At 34.7% G+C, this 18,063-nt stretch overlaps 2 protein-coding genes across 3 annotated transcripts in view; one reads left to right on the forward strand and one right to left on the reverse strand.

Moving 5' to 3' along the window:
- The window catches only part of LOC124298028 (ornithine decarboxylase-like), a 32,009-nt gene extending 25,660 nt beyond the window's left edge, over nt 1-6,349 (reverse strand). The window contains exon 1 of one of the 2 annotated variants that reach the window (XM_046749582.1): nt 5,948-6,346. The gene's annotated coding sequence lies outside the window, so the exon portion shown is untranslated. Of the gene's footprint in view, nt 1-5,947 lie in introns of both variants that reach the window. The other variant, XM_046749583.1, reaches the window with a different exon arrangement.
- A 3,062-nt stretch (nt 6,350-9,411) lies between these two features.
- LOC124298026 (39S ribosomal protein S30, mitochondrial) lies at nt 9,412-17,537 on the forward strand. The gene is made up of 4 exons (XM_046749576.1): nt 9,412-10,059; nt 14,733-15,331; nt 16,745-17,138; nt 17,263-17,537. Exons 1-4 carry the CDS (start codon nt 9,605-9,607, stop codon nt 17,468-17,470), a joined length of 1,656 nt encoding a protein of 551 aa, XP_046605532.1. The 5' UTR covers nt 9,412-9,604; the 3' UTR covers nt 17,471-17,537.
- Nucleotides 17,538-18,063: the final 526 nt, after the last annotated feature.

An 18,063-nucleotide genomic window follows, 5' to 3' on the forward strand; every position in this document is an offset into this window, starting at 1 on the left:
ACACATGCCCACAGCAAGAAATGATGATCAACCATTAAATAGGACGTACACTAAATTGTATGCTGAAAAGTAACAATATTGCAACGCAAAAATATGGCACGAGTAGCTTTTAGTTTTTTAAACAATTATGCTTGTACAATTAAGGTTATGAGAGGTGTAAGTTGCTGAGTTATTTGTGGCCATCAAATAGCAGGCACAATCTGAAAAACGTGCGTGCAAAAATGTATTATGTTCGTCTAACATGATAGAATATTTGTTTACAAGACAGAATTTGAAAATTTATTTCACTAATACAAGTCTAACCATCAAGCAAGTATTCATAGCTTGACACAAGAAAATGTGTATAATGCAGAACAGCATGCTTTGTAGGATGCATTTTTATTTTACAATGGACGATGGGACAGAAACAAGACTTGAGATACGAAATTGAAGCAGTATGTGAATTAATAATCCTCATGCAAACGACTCGCACAAACACTACGCTGACACGCATAATAGAAAAAAACTTCCAGACATATGTATCATCATGTAATCTTAAAAGTAGAATTGTGATGTTAAATCTAATGTTCATTTGCGAATTCCAATGCATTCAGCAAGTGTTGATAAAAATTATTCATTTCCAGATTCAAGTGTGGTAAATTCAAAAAACAGTTTCAGTTTTGACTGAGTATTTAACTGTATGGAGATTGGTTCAGAATACGACCAATGATGATAATGTAATCAGATATTTATAAACGCTGAATTTTAGCGCTGATATGTATATTATGTAGCAAACATATTTTACTGCTTGACATGTCGTTTGACGGGATCATGAAATATAGCTTGGTTATAAGTGTTCTACTTAGAAGACTGTATCTAATATCGGCACTAGATTGTACCATCATGTATAATTTTCCAATGAGGTTTCAGATACATATGTACCTCGACCTGTGCTCAGCGATGTATAAGCAGAAAGCTTCACATCCAACAAAGTTATTCCTACACTTCTTGTTTATTCGTTTATCATCATATGATGGAAATTTTTATGTGATGCGATGCAAGCTAGAAATTTGGCGAATATTAATTTCAATAACATCAATGGTTTAATATATTCTTTGTGTAATAACTCTGAGTGAAAAAATATTCAAAATGTATAATATTGTTTTATGTCATTTATTTTAATGTCAAGAGAATAGGAAAAGTGTAACAGAGTAAATAAAAATAACTAATTAATACCAAAACTCATTAGCGTGACAAGGATCTCATGTCAGTATAGTTGCTATAAAAATTTTTCCCCAAATCAGTAATTCCCTAAAAATCAAAACATTCTTTCTAAATTTCAGATACCACGAGCTTTCACTCAATTTTAATCGACACTTCTGATGTATGGATAGCAAAGGTATTTTCAAACTTGGAATGGCCAGTCGGAGGATACCATCATCGCAGAATTTGATCACAGAATACGTCGTTCAACTTGACGGTGCATTAAAGTCATTTTATGTCGCTTTTGTAAGGTGTCAAATTTGAACATTTTCAGAATCTAAAAACGAGTCTGTCTACAAAATTATAGTAAATACCAATGCAAGAGCAAATGTGTTCATTGAATGAGTTTTATGTATGTAAATGTTGATCGCTTTAAAGTAAGAGTTCAAACGATGGCAAATTAATTTCACATTTGACACTGTGTACCTTTTTTCTACCAAGTCTTGTATTACGTAACATTTGTCAAATAAATTTATCATTTCATGGTGCTTGATTCAGAAGCGAGATATACCTGAAGTTCCAACCGATCGACTCTGATTGAAACCTCAATTCTTGGCTAATATTGAGATTCCATGATGAATATTTAAAGAATTAATGAAATTCCAGTAGCTTTGAAATCTGAAAATTCCATAATCTTGATCGATCAAAGCTTCAGGTACATGAAGCCAGACACATAACACTGAATGCTCAATTTATCGAACACAGCGAGGTGGAATAAGTCGAACTAGCAGAGTACCTCGTACCAATTATAACTGACCTTACAAGACACAACGCAGGAAAAGCATCAAACAAGCAAAGTAAGTAATATGAATTTTGGCACAACCTTCTGATTTTCTGCACAGAGAACTGTTTTGACAGCATGTAAACCATATAACCAGGTCTGGTAGCAGTCAAGTCGTCTTAAAAAAGTTACTCAATTGTAACTCATCGCAATTAAATATTACACAGTAATTAAACGATAGATGCTATCACACTGTTATTCATCTTATCAGAAATACCTCTATTTTCAATTATATCACTGTATACGGGTTTTCCTTGTTTTTCATGTCTTTTTCCATATTACAAAAATGTATCACTGTACACGATATTTAGTAAATAAATTACAAGTGAACAATGACTCTGACTTATGAACTTATTGTCCTTTTAGGCAAAACATTTCGATACAGAAGCAATGAACAATTTGATGACAGTTGATTTTCTGAAATCAAACTAAGGCTAATTTTTTTGCTGAAAATAATATAATACTTGACAAACTAAATCTTGTCTAGTAGGTATCGCGTAGAAAAAAAATGGTGCAACCAAATTGGAAGGTCCATTTATGTATTTGATAAAATGACTAAATAAGTATCTTACAGATTTTCCATCTATTTATTTCACAGCGAGATAATATTTGGGTTTATATTTTGCAAACTTTACAATTATTCGTTCATGTGATAATATCGGTTCTAGCTGACCAGAGCGCACTTGGGAACATCAGAATGATCATACCACAAAAAATTTTAAATTGAATTCATACTTTATGAAAAAATGGATGGATTCTCGTCAATACGCTTAAATCGGTGACGTGTCATGTAACTATTTATTCTTGCAATAATGTTGCTATCTTCAACCTCAGTAAATAACGATATTTCCTAATTGTGCATTAATACACTAATGTTACCGTGTTTTGATTTAATGAATTCCAACCTCATGATCAGTCTTATTTGTACCCAATTGTAACGGGACTACAAACCTGGTATAATATAAACATTTTCCGCAATATTGGACTATGCCCTTAACAGACACTATATGTATAGAATGCGCTATTTGTATAGTAACAATTACCAAAACTGTGAGGAAAATTAGAAGTGCGATTTTGTATGAGCTATTCAGACAGAGTAAAAAGTTTCACAAAATGAAGCCAAACATATGCATATTGTGAAAACCTAACTCCTTCAAAGTTGTTCCAACATTGAAACATAGCAAATTATTTCCTAAATTTTTGTTACGATAATATTACTAACCTCAACTTGCAGCAAAGGCATGGTTCCCAAGATATTTCAAAACAAATTCCAAATATAATAATAATTAAGTGAGAGGGAAAATAAATTTTACTTGGATAGCAGATACAAAATCGCATGGTTCCAAGTTTTGAAATTTTTTCATAAAGCCATACTTTGCCGATTTCTCTCTGGGGGACGAAAAAACTATTAGTTATTTTTGTGATAAGAGCGAAAAAAAAAATTTTTTTACAGCCTATTGACTGATGACATAACGTAACAGAAAAGCAATGATTGTAAGAAAGAGAACGAAGAAAGACACACCTGATTATGGGACTCAATTCTCGTGCCTTCCTATCACATATACAATGAAAATCTCCCCATATAGTGTATTCCCGCGTAGCTTCAGCTGAACTAATCGAAAGTTATAACGAGGACAATGAAATATTCTATATCTTGGAGGAACAAAACACAATAGAGGAAAGTACCACGCTTCAGAGATTGAGTGCTAGTAGTGTATCGACAATTGAAGCTATTATTTATACTATACAAGTTTTACAAATATAATGATAAGCATTATCTGGCTGGCTGTTCGCACTTCGTGTAAACGTCATAGAATGACAGTTATCTACAAGCCATCAAGTACATGGTTCATAGAGTTCACAGTTGGCGTGCGAGGCATGCTTGTATCGTTCACAAGGGTCGCATGTCCGCTGTTTCAGAAGGCATTGAAAAATTTTGCAAGGAGTACACTGGATACTATGATTGATTTCTAATTTTCATTCTGTAAGGTTGAATTTCGAGGTGTTAATGTATTTGTAGCGAAGCTATTAGGAATAAAGAATCGATACTTCATAAGTGTAAATTATTCCAATTTACAACAGAAGCTCCTATGATGTAAATATTAAACGTGGATAATTGTGATTTCTTGTTCATCTTACATCACATTGAAGATATGAATTTCAACCTTATGCAAAATTATAAAATATATTGCTCACAAAAATCACTGTATATCTCTCAGGTATACCTGAAAAAACACGTGATTTCAAAGCTAAACAACTTTGCAACAAACAGTAAAATTTTGATAAAAAGGATTTTCAAGATGGCAGTATCACCTTCAAGATGCATTTTACTGAATTGATTTGTATTATTTAAAAACCCTTCTATGGTAACTTGTGCGTTAGTTAGGCAACTGTGTATCAGCATAACGTTTAACACGCAAGCGATACATAAAAACGATGATATTTAGTATCGCGGAATAACAACCAGTTCAGCAAAAGGATTGCTGATAAGATTGAACATGAAAAAAAAGCGATAACGGTAATACATTTCACAGTCGAATTTCAAAGATTCAACCATGTTTCTTCTTACAATAAATCTCAACACGCATTGTATAAGTAATGTAAACAATTTTTGTAACCTAACTTTGATTCCAAAGTTTTGTTCTAAATGCAAAAAAAAAAGGTAGTGTACAGACAGCCAAGAATGGCTGCGCAGTCTGTAGTCGTAAACGGCAGCGTGGTTGGCAGCTCAGAAATTTGTCTTCTTTTAATTAAAGTACTTTCTGTTATATATCATCCGTAAGTGAGCAGATGGTGCAGCAGCCAAGGTATTAGCCCAGTGAACTGGCGAAGATTCGAGACTTGAGATGGTCAAACTTATTTTTATAATTTTTTTTATTTCATGGAGCAAGTTCCGCATTCCTCAAACTCTCGTTACAGATTTAATAAATTATCGTGCTTTATCGCTAATACGCACGAGGTAACAACTATGCTATTGGTTTGCAGCTGCCAACTGCACTGCCGTTTACAGCTATCAGATATGCAGTCGTCGACGGCTGCATGACCAGAGCCAGAAAAAAATTGAAATACAGGATAACATAAATCTCTAAAATGCTAAATGACAACAATTTTGCTACCTACTGATGAAGTTTTTTTCTTATCTAAAATACTATAGAATGAAAAAAACAACGCATTCGAATTAAACATAGAATAATATATTGTATTAGAAAAATTTACTGCCATGTTAGATGCTCAGTGTAAATGCAAAATGACAAATGAACTTAACGGTAGGTATGCACTATGTGAATGGATGATAAAAATGTGACTACAAAAAAAAAACATGTAAAAGATTATAAGAGCAGCTTCGTATTAGATTTCATAAAGGCCAAATTGATGCAACATATCACTAGTCCGAAATTATGTCTAACAGTAAAATCCAAGATTCTTAGATAAGAATAAGCATATGTGATAAGGCGAGAAACCCAATTGAACAAAATGATTTCAACAAACTATTAAACATTGCCATTGACAATGAAATATTCTCATTGATATGTCACTGCAATAAATTGTTGAAGGAAATAGAAAATGAACATGGAACATGTTGGATCAACTCTGAAAGTACAACTTATCACGTGGATTAATAATTTCTAGGTATGTGGTCAATGGACAAGCTAGTGTAATGGTGAATACATCAACCACAAACATATTGTCGTTATGTAATGCACTCCTGGTTTGTTAGTTCCTGTCAATAATATGGTTTGAATAACGAATTTACAATAAGCTAAGTAGATTGACTGACGTCGATTTGATGATTCATTGGTTACATAGGGTAGTTCGGATTTCACATGATTTGTAGAAGTTGAGTTGAACGACTGCTTGACATTGCCGAAACACAGAATAGAATGGAGAAAAAAAATGTATTTAGCAAAAGAATGAGGTGGTTACCTTAACAGAAGATTGCCACCCTACGGGTTGGCTCTTGGTTGATGACGGAATGATGGAAGTTTTCGGTGACTGGTTCCCAAAAATCAGTCAGTAAGATTTGGAGGAAAACGATATTATTCCGCGTCGAGACCAGTTGTTGAGTTCACTGGCGATGGACTTTTGACCAAGTAATACGGGACAAAACATTCGTTTGCGATATGCGAAACTGCTAGGTTGCATACACTGACATAATGTGAACCTTGCAATGTTGGATATACGAGATGCGATTGGAAAAAAGTCAGAAATATCACCCGAAACGCGAGCCTGCCTTCCAGCAAATCACAATTGCGAATGGCCGACTGCGGCCGACTACCTCGAAATTCTCGTATGCACGAGTAATCATGGAGCAATTGGGGATTGTGGCAAAGAATATAGAAACACCTAGAAGAACGATTCTATTGTCCTTCTTCTACTTCTCTTTCATCCGCCGTTGGGTATATAACTCTATGTAGACACTATCCTGTGTAACATCCGTAGAGTATATATATACTACGGGAGGGGTTGACTGCAGATATACCTATACATGTATCTATCTTTTACAATCCTGTTATCTCCAGACTATATGGTATAGCGTAAGTTGCTTATAGTGTAGCTCTTAGTTCCGAGTGCGCAAATGGCGTGGTAGCGTTATATAATGATTGGACATAATGGCGTTAGTTAATTATGATGCTAATATAATAATATTATAGCACTCCGTAGTCCGAAGATCTTGTAACATGGTTTTAGGCAGCCCCCTGACACCCACCACTGCTCGTATACCAAAAAATTGTACGCGTCTTGTCCCCGTTTTTTAGTTCCTCTACGTGGCGCTAGTAGTAGACTTCTGACACGCTCGCTGCCCTCGCTGACCGCGCGCAAGCTCGTCAGGTAACTACTAGCGCCACTAGTGGTTGAAATTGGCGGCAAAATCGAGGAACATTTTGCGAACCACTTTTAGGACCGTGTGTCAGGGGACTTTGGGGGGGGGTTTAGGCTTTGATCAATGACTAACCAAACTCGAAGTACGAGAATCTTGTAACCAGAAGGTATTAAAACAACTGTCTAACTATTTGGAATATCCCTAGGTGGAAATAACTATAAAATTCACTAACCAGAGCCTAATGACGTTTTCGAGTAAACGCTCCTCCAGGAGCGAGTTTTGTGTTCGAGTGAAAACCGAGCAGGTTGAGTGTAGCGACTGCATGTTCGAGTGACGGTTGAAATACTAAAACCATGTTACGAGATCTTCGCACTACAAAGAGCTATAATATTACTATACATTATTATATATCATTACCATATTAACACCATAATTAACCAACACTATTATATTCAATTATTATATAACACTCTACAATGCCATTGGCGCATTCGGAGCTGAGAACTACACTATCAGCAACTACGCTATACCATATAACCTGGAGAATAGAAAACAATAAAATCATAGATACATATATAACTGATATGATGTAAAGATAGATGCACTGCTGCAATAATCCATAAAACCGGTGACTGCAAAACCTTCAAAACCGTGAATACCAATTATCCAGCATGAATTATACTATCCTCCGTAACGCCGTATTGTAGGCAACGTGCACAGCCGTTGAAGGTAATGCAGATCTCCAATGTGGAGCCATACAGAGCCTCATCTTCAGAACATATTAGGAAGCTTAACGACAAAACGATTGTACGTAAATCAATTCGCGGGATGATCCTGTAAGGCGAAACAACCAAACAGAATTACAATTAACGTATCAATACAGTAACAATCAACCCTTTTAGGTGAACAAGGCTTATACCAGTTTCGAGGTAAGAAAACATATCCCTAGCTCCTTACAGATATTGCACGACCACGACGACAAGGAATAAACTCAACGATGTATACGTGGCAACGCCCAGTAACAGGCAACCAACAAACATAAGAGCAACATTCCAATATCTTCCAAGCTGATCTACATCAATATAAGAATTAACAATTACAGAAGAGAATTATACGAAAGCACATACTATGTAAGCCTGCTCCAAAACTACGAATTATCATATTTTTAAACACCCTAAATCTGTTGAGGTTGTTATAACACAAACACCTAAGAATATTCGTAGCAGCGCAATCCTAGTATTAGCTTTAATATTAAGTAAATGGCAACTATGCCACATAAACAATCACTATCGTACTCCAGGTGAATAATGATAGTAATTAATTATAACACATATGCAAATCTACATATTTACACGCTATAAAACTAACAAAATAACAAGTAACCGATATAGTAATCTTAATATATAGAGTTTGTAACGAACAGGATAGTAAGAACATTTAAGAAGTAAACTATGGCTGTAGAACTCAGCGCATCGTGACTCCGAAAGTGCACAAGCCACTAACGTCCGCGACATATGACACCACGAAACATGGCTTACCTGTAGTGCACGTGCACTGTGATCACCATATTAAGAAATAGCAGCTGAAATCGGCCCCGGTCATATCGCCTACGAAAAGGGGGGAAGAAGCACGGTGGCCAAGGGGGCTTGCTGCCGCACCACCGCATCAACACGGCGTTATACCATATATAAAAAAGCTCACAATATAGTAATAGCTAAAGAGCTAAGATCAGGGGCGAACATGCGACGAAGATATCGTGCCCTAGTTTTAATTCCTAGAAAAAGGGGAAAGGCGCGCAGAAGTTGACGAAGAGTTAAAGAAGGGGATCGTTCTGCGCAGCGATTGATACCCATAAAAACGGTGACCGATCATAGGATCGTCCTCTTAGTTTCTACCACTAGATTCGTTATCTTGTCTCGGTACAGTATCACGGTAAAATCGTTTTGCCTTCTGCATTTAAACTTTTCCTACGAAGTTACTCTGTCTAAAACTCCAGCGAGTTTCCAGCTCCATTTTGTCATATTAATTTAAGATCTAACAACTAAGTAACCCCACTGTTTGTGACTTGAAATCTGAACTTACAAAATAAATCCAAGTTAATCAAAGTATCCAAATATATTAAAATCAGTCATTCCGTTAATTCCTCTCATCAATTCGTGCTGCAATTCATCACATCCAGATTATTCTCCAAAGGTAAGCCAATTTAACAAACTACTCTTTCCTCGGTTCGTTTGATTATAGCGATAGAATGACCGTTGTTCGGTGTATTTCAATATTTTATCGGTAATTGGTGACCCAAACTAGATGTGAGTCTACCTGTAGCTGTATGAACGATTTCAGTGTCTAGCATCTGAAAATTTCCACCAGGTACCGTACGACGTCAGAATAGTAAGAAGGAATAAAATATACGAGCGTTTCGGTCAGATGTTACACCAGAACGAGTGAAGCCGGAACTCTGATGGGCGCTGTCAAAAGTAACTAGATTTCCGCACAGAACGGTTTCCGGACCATGAGTTTAGCGGCCCCAGTCACAGTAGTGGAAATGTTTTTCTAGGTACCTTTATAGTCCTTGCTAATACGGCACGTAAGGGATGGAACGTGGTTGTAACGAAAATGGCAAGGAATCGTCCTGCGTACTAGCCTATTTGCCCTTACGTACGAGACCCTGTTTATAAACAATAGGAACTTAAAGTTGAAATGGTGTATTCGACACTTTGAAACTTAGCGTATAATCAGTTTTTCGCAGCAAAGTGAGCGAAATGTCGTTGATAAGACTTAACCCACAATCGTGCGTCAGATTGGTTAGAATTTGTTACCACGGCAAAAGAGATTATTCCGCCGTTACCCAAAGTGAGGAATGTTCGGAAATTCCACAGTATCCACAAATTTACGATGTATCACCTAAAGGAAAAATAAAAACAAAGCATGAACGTTTTCACCAGGAAATTCAAAATCTAAACACAGTTGAGGAAAAATTGATGAAGATCAACATGCCTCGTTACTACGGTTGGCGATGTGTAAATGTGTGTGAATCGTCCATACCCTACAACGCGGAATTAATGGCCCAATATACTACTAGAACACACATTGTTAAAGAACCAGGTCTGCCAAAATATTATGACCGCATTATCTCATCCGATAAATTGGACGCAGCGGTACAACAGGTTAAAAAACGGATCGAGGATGTTATTTTATTTGAACACATTAGTCACAAGTATGTATTGCCTCTGATCATATTACTAATCTTGATAAACATTCACTCTTCTGAATTTGTATAACGAATATTTTCAAGGAATACATGGCAATCATCTGGAGTGAAAACTTGAAAATGATAAATGGATGGATGAATGATGAGTAATAATACTGTACCGGAACATTGTCAAAAATTTATTAGTTCTTAATACGCCTAGAAAAGTTAGTTACATTCTATTGAATTTTAGATAATTCTAAAGTTGTGCAATAACGATTTCTTCACGAAGATGAGTGAGTGGGCTATAAAATCAGAATAGAATGTTCGGTAAAGGAAAAAAAAACCATTCTGGTAATTGAAGAGTCTGTTTGCACTACATCATTGATCTTTACAGGACATTTTAAACACACTAAATAATTATTTGTCTTGAATTTTTTGCAAAAATTATAATGGGCGAACGATTATTTGCCAGAATTTTCATAAATGACCATATTCTATCATAATCCAAAACCACGTCCAAAGATCTGAACTATACTCTCTGTATCTGTTACACAGCAGAGATTGTGTTTCTGAAATATTCTATTCACACAAAAATTGGTGTGCCTAGGAAACTTATTCAGTATTTTTAATTTTGTCTTAATAATTCATGAGACACGAACATTTAGTATATGTAGCGTGTCCTGTAAAGGTTCGTTCTGTGGAGCCAATACACACAGTGCTTGGAAACTACCAGTAATTTTACTTGTATCAATGATGGTAAAGATAAATATAACAAAACCCCTACTACGTAGTAGAAATAAATCTGCATAAACTCCAACAACGCAAGCTGATGTATAAAAAATTTGCAACCAGATCTTATTATTGTAACGTTCAAAATGCTTAAACTCTGGTGCTGATTATAATATATTTGGACTTATTTTGTTCACCAAAACAATCTGGAGATTTCCCGATAAAAATGTTATTATTTGTTATCTCTGTAGTGCACATAAATAGATCCATGTAAGTACAGTACAACACAGGTGTTTGTCTACGATTACATTTGCACGTTGAAACTGTACTGTAATGCAAGATTTCTTAGTTGTTTTTCAGATAATTTGTAGGGATCTTGTCTATGCTCAGAAGAGACCAAAAATATTAGAATTGAATAACAAACAGAGTTTTAGCATTTAGAATGGTTTATTTCCCAAATTTTTTTCAAATTAGCGATATCTTGGATAGTGTCACTTGAATTTGCTTAGAATCCTGCCTTTTACCAGGGTGGTGGCTTACTGGAAAAACTAGGAATAGTTAGGGAATTTTGTGGATTGAACAAAGTGAGAACAAAATCAGGTAATTACGTTGTTCCATCGAAAAATAAATTTTTTTCTTGGCTTTTTTCTCAATGATTTAAACGCTTCAGTTGTGTTTCACAAATTCAGCCAAACTTGCTTTTGGAAGTAATATTGTTAATTTTTTATGTTTACCTCCCCTTCTTATATATAAATCTTAATATATATAAATCTCGTGTCACGATGTTTGTCCTCAATGGACTCCTAAACCACTTAACCGATTATAATAAAATACGCACACCATGTGCAGTTCGATCCAACTTGAGAGATAGGATAGTTTAAATCTCAAATTATAGTCGCAATTTTATTTTATTGCTAATTAATTGTCTGTTATTATTTGACAGTCACAATTATCTGTTAACTCCAAATGATTCTAACAGATGTCGATACCTTTCGACTGGGTTGAGTAAGTAATCAATAGATGGCGCTGCTATGGTAAATCTACGAACGTGTCATACCTATAAGCTACACTAGCAACCCATCCCGGCTTCGCACGGGCATATAATAATATAATAAAAGAAAATACATAATGTTTACAGTGAGTTTCTAGAAAAATAACATTTATATTATTACTTAATATTATTATATGCCCGTGCGAAGCCGGGATGGGCTGCTAGTATATTATATATATATATTAATGCACCGTTGATTTCAAAAACTGTTTGACATTTTGTAATTTTGGTGTTATGAGGTTAGGGAATACTGAAATTTTTGGCAGGACGAGTCAATGAATTTATTGTAGCAAAATCTTTCCTGATTACATATTAAAGATATTATCAATTTATTCCAGTCCACTATCATTTTTGCACATAACTCTGCTGGAAATTTTTGTGTTAATGTTTTTGTTACATTCAACATTACTCACTGAAACGTGGTATAGTTAGAATAAATCGTCATGTAATTCTGAAGCTCATGTTATTGGCTCATTTTATTGAAGTTTAAGAAGTTCTGAATATTTTTATAAAGGCAATAAAATAAGAACGATCTGTTGAATTTCATCGTCATTCATGATTTGCTGCAGGTTTAGTAATTCTAAAGTTGCAAAATAGCAAGATTCTTGACAACCATTATTTTGTCGTGGTTAAAATTTATGTTTAAACAACATTTTTTCTGAATAGGATAATACGATTCAACTTTGTGTCTAGGATTACGTTTTTGCTCCTTATTTTGTACATAAAGTTATCATCTTCATTTTACGTTTTGGCCTTTCTAGATAGCCTTACTTTACATTGCCTTATTTTAATCATCGCAGGTTTGTTTCCCCCCTAGTTTTATAAAGAACGTCATCACATAGGTGACCGCCTTCGATTTTTTTCCAATTTTGATAAGTTGTAGAGCATCAAAAATTACATAATATGTACGTAATATGTATCTTATGGGCTATAAATCATGATTAAGGGGCAAAATAATTAAAGTTGGTCAAATCAATGGTCAGTTCTACGGATTTACTCAGAAACATGATAACAAATCTAATCAAGGTGCATCACTCTGTCAAAACCACATTTTCTATTTCACGCATAGCATGACCGCCCAGTTTAAATGAACGAAACTGTATTAATCAGAATAAAATGTTATGCTGTACATGCCCAAGCGTTTTTTCAGAGCACTGCCATAGGGGCGTCGGCAACCCCTTTATCCCCAACTTGCGAGAGATAGTTTGTAATTTATTTTCACTGTGACTACGCAGCTGTGAATGGCTACATGGCTGATAGCCATGAAACACCAGCGCAGTTATTACTTTGTGAGTGTGTTGTGGTTTCAGACAGAATACAATAATTTTTTGTAATTGTTGTAAGATATAAATAACAAAAGAAGTTTGATCCATCATGGTCTCAAACCGAAGTCTGCAGGTTTACACAGTAAAATATTATCTGACAAATGTATTACAATTTTACATAATCCAAATGAAAAGTTCATGACGATACATTCTATTTTTAAGGTTGTGCTTTGTAGCATTACCCATGTACCACTGGTATAATGCTTGTACTCGATGAGGCTGAAGTTTGTAACGTTGTTGTAATAATCAACGTTTTGGAAAATCGTTATTTCACAGTTGCAGAAATGTCTGAAATTCAGTAAATCATATTAAAGCAAAATGTATTAATATTTTGAAAACTTGACTGCAGCAAAGTCAATACGACTTTGCAAAATAGAAATTTTTCCCCCAAATGTTTCGTTAGGTTGACTCAATTATAAAACGTTATGACTAAAATTTACATGTAACTTATTACATTATTTATTTGGTAAATTCAATAAAATATTTTTTAAAAATCATACAATAAATTACAAAAACGCGAATTATTAGATATACTAGATTAAAAATCGTATAAAGATTATATAGTTCACTTTATAATTTTTGGACTAGTGCATCTAATGATTCCTGCTTTTGTATTTATTTTTAATCCTTATTCCTATTCTATATCCACAATGTTTATATTTTCTCTTCGTTATTTATTCCATGATTTTTTATATATTATATCAAATTCAAAAGATAAGTCATGCAATAAATTACACGTGAATTTAAGCTATAACTTTTTATGTTATCACATGATCATTTTCAGTAAGGTGAATTTTTGTTGATGGGAATAGATGGTTCTTTTGAACTTCTCACTCCTCAGTTCATAGATGAACACCTGGTATGTGTATTGTGTATGTACGTGATCAATTTTACCTCGAAAATATCTCTAGAGCAATTAAATGGATTTTACTGATTTTTATATCAATCGACATGGGATTTCTTAACTCGCAAAAAATTGAAATTTGTATCTTATCAGGAGTCCACCAATTTATGAGTTCGAATGAAGAATTTTAGAAAAATTTAATTTAATCAGTGGTTTGAGAACAAATCAACCGATTTCGATGTATGGGATCAATTAATGCTGCTCTACTTAACTTACAACTGATTAGATTTTGGATCTAATCGGTTTAGTAGTTTTTGAGTTATGTGAATGTTGGAATTTAAAGAAAGTTCCAACCATGATATCTCGGAAACGGATCACTAGATTTTTATAATTCTCAGCTTAACCGACATGGGTTTTTGTAACTGATTACATTTTGAGCACAATCAGTTAAGCTATTTTTGAGTTATTTACAAAAATCAATATTATCGTCCATCAATAACTCTAGAACAAATAGAACAATTCAGATGGCTCAATTTAACTAAGAATGTATTGGACCATTTTTTCATGCATATCTTCTTCTTATATTTAAATCAATCATTAATATCTCTTCAGTTGAGATTCATGGGACAAGTTTGCTGGTAAAATTGAAATAAAACATCCTGTGCTTTTGGCACTCTGATTGACGTGAATTTTTATGTATTGTCATTGTTTGCCAAGAAAGCTTTACAGTTAATGTATTTCGTTTCAGAAAATATAAAGAATTGGAATTGATCGATGCCGAGGATCACAAAGCAGCTGTTGATTCCATGGGTGACAAACTTGTCGGTCAGATTAACAGAATTATACTAGCTACCTTGTCATCAGAATCACCACATTTATTGGAAGCACAAGTCGATTACGAACCTCGTATCGAAGCTTTTTGGTGGTCGGGAGGAATGTGGCCTCCAAAATACATTGTAAAAAGAAAAAAGAAAACTTATCTTGCGAAGTACGCTGAGGACCTAGTTGACCGACGTATCCAATACCATGGAACTCCTACTTTACAACTCAGGCATGAATTTCCACTGAATGAAATCGTCAGTTTGAGTGAATCTGAAAATCCGGACTTTATAGTCCCAGAATTCCGATATGACCCTCGAGTTATTGGCTACAATTTAAAGGAGTTTCATGGGACGAATATTCCTGGGTTTTGGCCTGGCGATAAAAACGAATTCGGTATCATGTCATATCACAGACGTGGTCACATTGATGCTCGAAAATCTTCCTTCAAGGATGAGAATGAAGCCTTGGATGTTCAAGCTGTATTTGCATCCTATAGTTGGCTTCTTTCACAAGCATGCTATCAAGGTAAACTAATCATTGCTAGTAATTCAAACGAACGTATGAAGTGTTTATTTATTGAATTGTTCATTTGTAAATATTACTCGGGTGAAAGCCCTTCTGTGTAGGTACAATTGAATTCAGAAGGAATAGTAAAAGAGAAGAAACCGTTTAAAAAATTTTCAACAATGTTATTTGTACTAGCGATGGTGATGGCGAATGAACAACACAAGCTAAGGCATGAAAAATTTAAGAAAAGATTTCATAATCAGAATTTTCAAAAATGATTAAAATTTGGTGTTTAAGATCCAATAAAGTTTTTGAGCTAATTTTGCTCGCTGACCAGGTACTCGTAAATTGGTTGAAAGCTTTGAAAAGCAAAATTTGATCTTTTCTTTTAAGATTTTCGCTAACCATATCAATTGCCTCATACTGCTGTTTAAGTTTAAATTTATTTTACCAAATTATACTCTCAGTAACACTAGGTTTTGCTTCTACATAAATCCAAGATTTGATATTCATTCTCCAGTTTTTCGGATTTTATTATAGTCAAAATTTGAATGATACCTCGTTTCACCGTTTTATGACAGCGTTATGAACAAACGTATTCGTATCAGTTATTATTCGTATCATGGATTCAAACCAGCTATACTCAATATGTTAACCAAATAAGTGAATAAATAAAAATACCCAGTCTTGTAGAGTATTTTATCGAATTGGTTTTTCACTATATTTGCTCGCTTAATACATTCTCGCGATTAAAATGTTTCTTTCACCTACAATTTCATATCGAGTTTGCAGAAAAGAACAGTAGATCACTTTCCACTTCTACCAAGGTTTTGTTTTCCTATTTCATTCTTTACCTTGATCACCATTTTTACAATTTGGTAATATTCACCATCGAACTACTATTAGCAAATAACTGTCAGAAGTCCGGCGCTTCACACACGTTATGGTAACGCCACAAAGAAAATTGTCGCATAAACTCCGTTGTACCAAATTATGATATACAAGCATCGCATTCTTTGGTAGTATTACTATAATACAATCTCATTTTCACAAAGAAATGACTCTGTTGTTCCACTCCAGTAAGCATGGATGTTCTTTGAAAAGTTCACAGACTCGTTATACAAAAAAGTCCAGCAATCGTATCACTTACATTTTCTACTGTGGGTTTGTACCATAATTGTATAAAATTGTTTCTCAGGGGAATTAAAGAGATATTGTGTTCAAAATATGAGATAGCAGAAGTGGATGTAGTCATTGAATATTTTGAAAACAAATAGACAGTCACAAACAAATTTTATTTTTGGATTTTGAATCTTCAAAATACTCAATGAATGTAAAGCTCTACCATCATTTTTCGACTTTGAATAGATAGATAAAAACCGAAATATTCATAAGTTGTATCTTACCTTGATATGAATTGATTTCTTGCAGGTTTTTCCACATTCAATGACTTGACATATCCTCTAGTAACGCAAACTGTAATCTCAAATGGACAATTGTGGTCGTTTTATGCATACCAATTGAATACAACAGTGATGCATTCAGAGTATGCAGATGAAAACCCTAGGAGGAATTTATGTTGGAAAACAGGACCCTTGAAGTTGTTTGAGACGATCGCAGATGGAAAGCTTGTTGGATTCAATGATGATGTATTGAAAGAATTGATCAAGTTTTATGGAAATACACCGCAGAAACGGAATGGCGTTAATATGACGCCATATTTGGGTGATGATGAGAAAAGGGTCGCGGATATAAAAGATTCAGAGAAGAGAGAATGGCTTGAAAAACATTACAAACATATGGTCAGCAATAGGCCGAGACATAGGTGAGTCTCTTATTCTGTAATTTCAACATTTATTTCATGTTATGCAATACGATAATTGAGCGTGTATCGATATTACCGTTTGTTCTTAGTTACTAAAATTTATACATCTGCTTGTTTCTACTAGGCAAAGAGAAGAAATTGATTGGTGGGAACGAATTTACAAAATCTACTTCAACACAAGATTCATGGACAGTAAACGAAAACAGTGGGAATTTGGTAAAACGCATTCTGGTCGAAGATATGATGATCATGCACCTGAATATATACCAAAAGTTTTGAGGCCTGGTGGACCCAAGAGTAAAATTAAATTCAGAAAAACCTATTATCCTTGAAGGTGTGCTGAGAATGATCTTTGTTGGTTATTTTGTCACATGATGTAATATACGTTAGTAAGCCGAATAGTTTTGTACCTCATTCTGTATCCCAATTAAGATAAGAACATTTAAGAATGATATTAATATTGATAATGATAATAATAATAATCACTGCTAACATGCCACATTCGTAAGAGTGTGTTTCCAGTAGCTTGTATCTACAGATCAGTGGCTTGTACGGAAATCAAATTGATTCCGACACGTTCGATATCCCTAGACCATTTACGATTCACGGTGTTGGATGAGCACAGTTAGCACTGTCGGCTGTGCGCCGCAGACTCTTTGCTGCTCGGCCTGAGGCGCGCGACCGATTGTGCAAACGGTGCTCATCCAACGCCATGGGTCGTAAAATTTCTAAAGATATCGAATGTGTCAGAATCAATCTAAGTTACTGTACGAGATAAGGAAGGGAATGGTCATCATCATTATGCGTCTTAAGATGTTCTATAGAAATACCAGAATTTGCATAACAGGTAAGGAAAATTGCAGAAAACTTTTCCCAGGTGTAGCCAGACTGATTTCAAACCTCAGGTTGCCGATTCGGCGTCTTA

Source organism: Neodiprion virginianus, chromosome 2 (assembly GCF_021901495.1).
Source record: "Neodiprion virginianus isolate iyNeoVirg1 chromosome 2, iyNeoVirg1.1, whole genome shotgun sequence".
In the NCBI taxonomy this organism is placed as follows: Eukaryota; Metazoa; Arthropoda; class Insecta; order Hymenoptera; family Diprionidae; genus Neodiprion; species Neodiprion virginianus.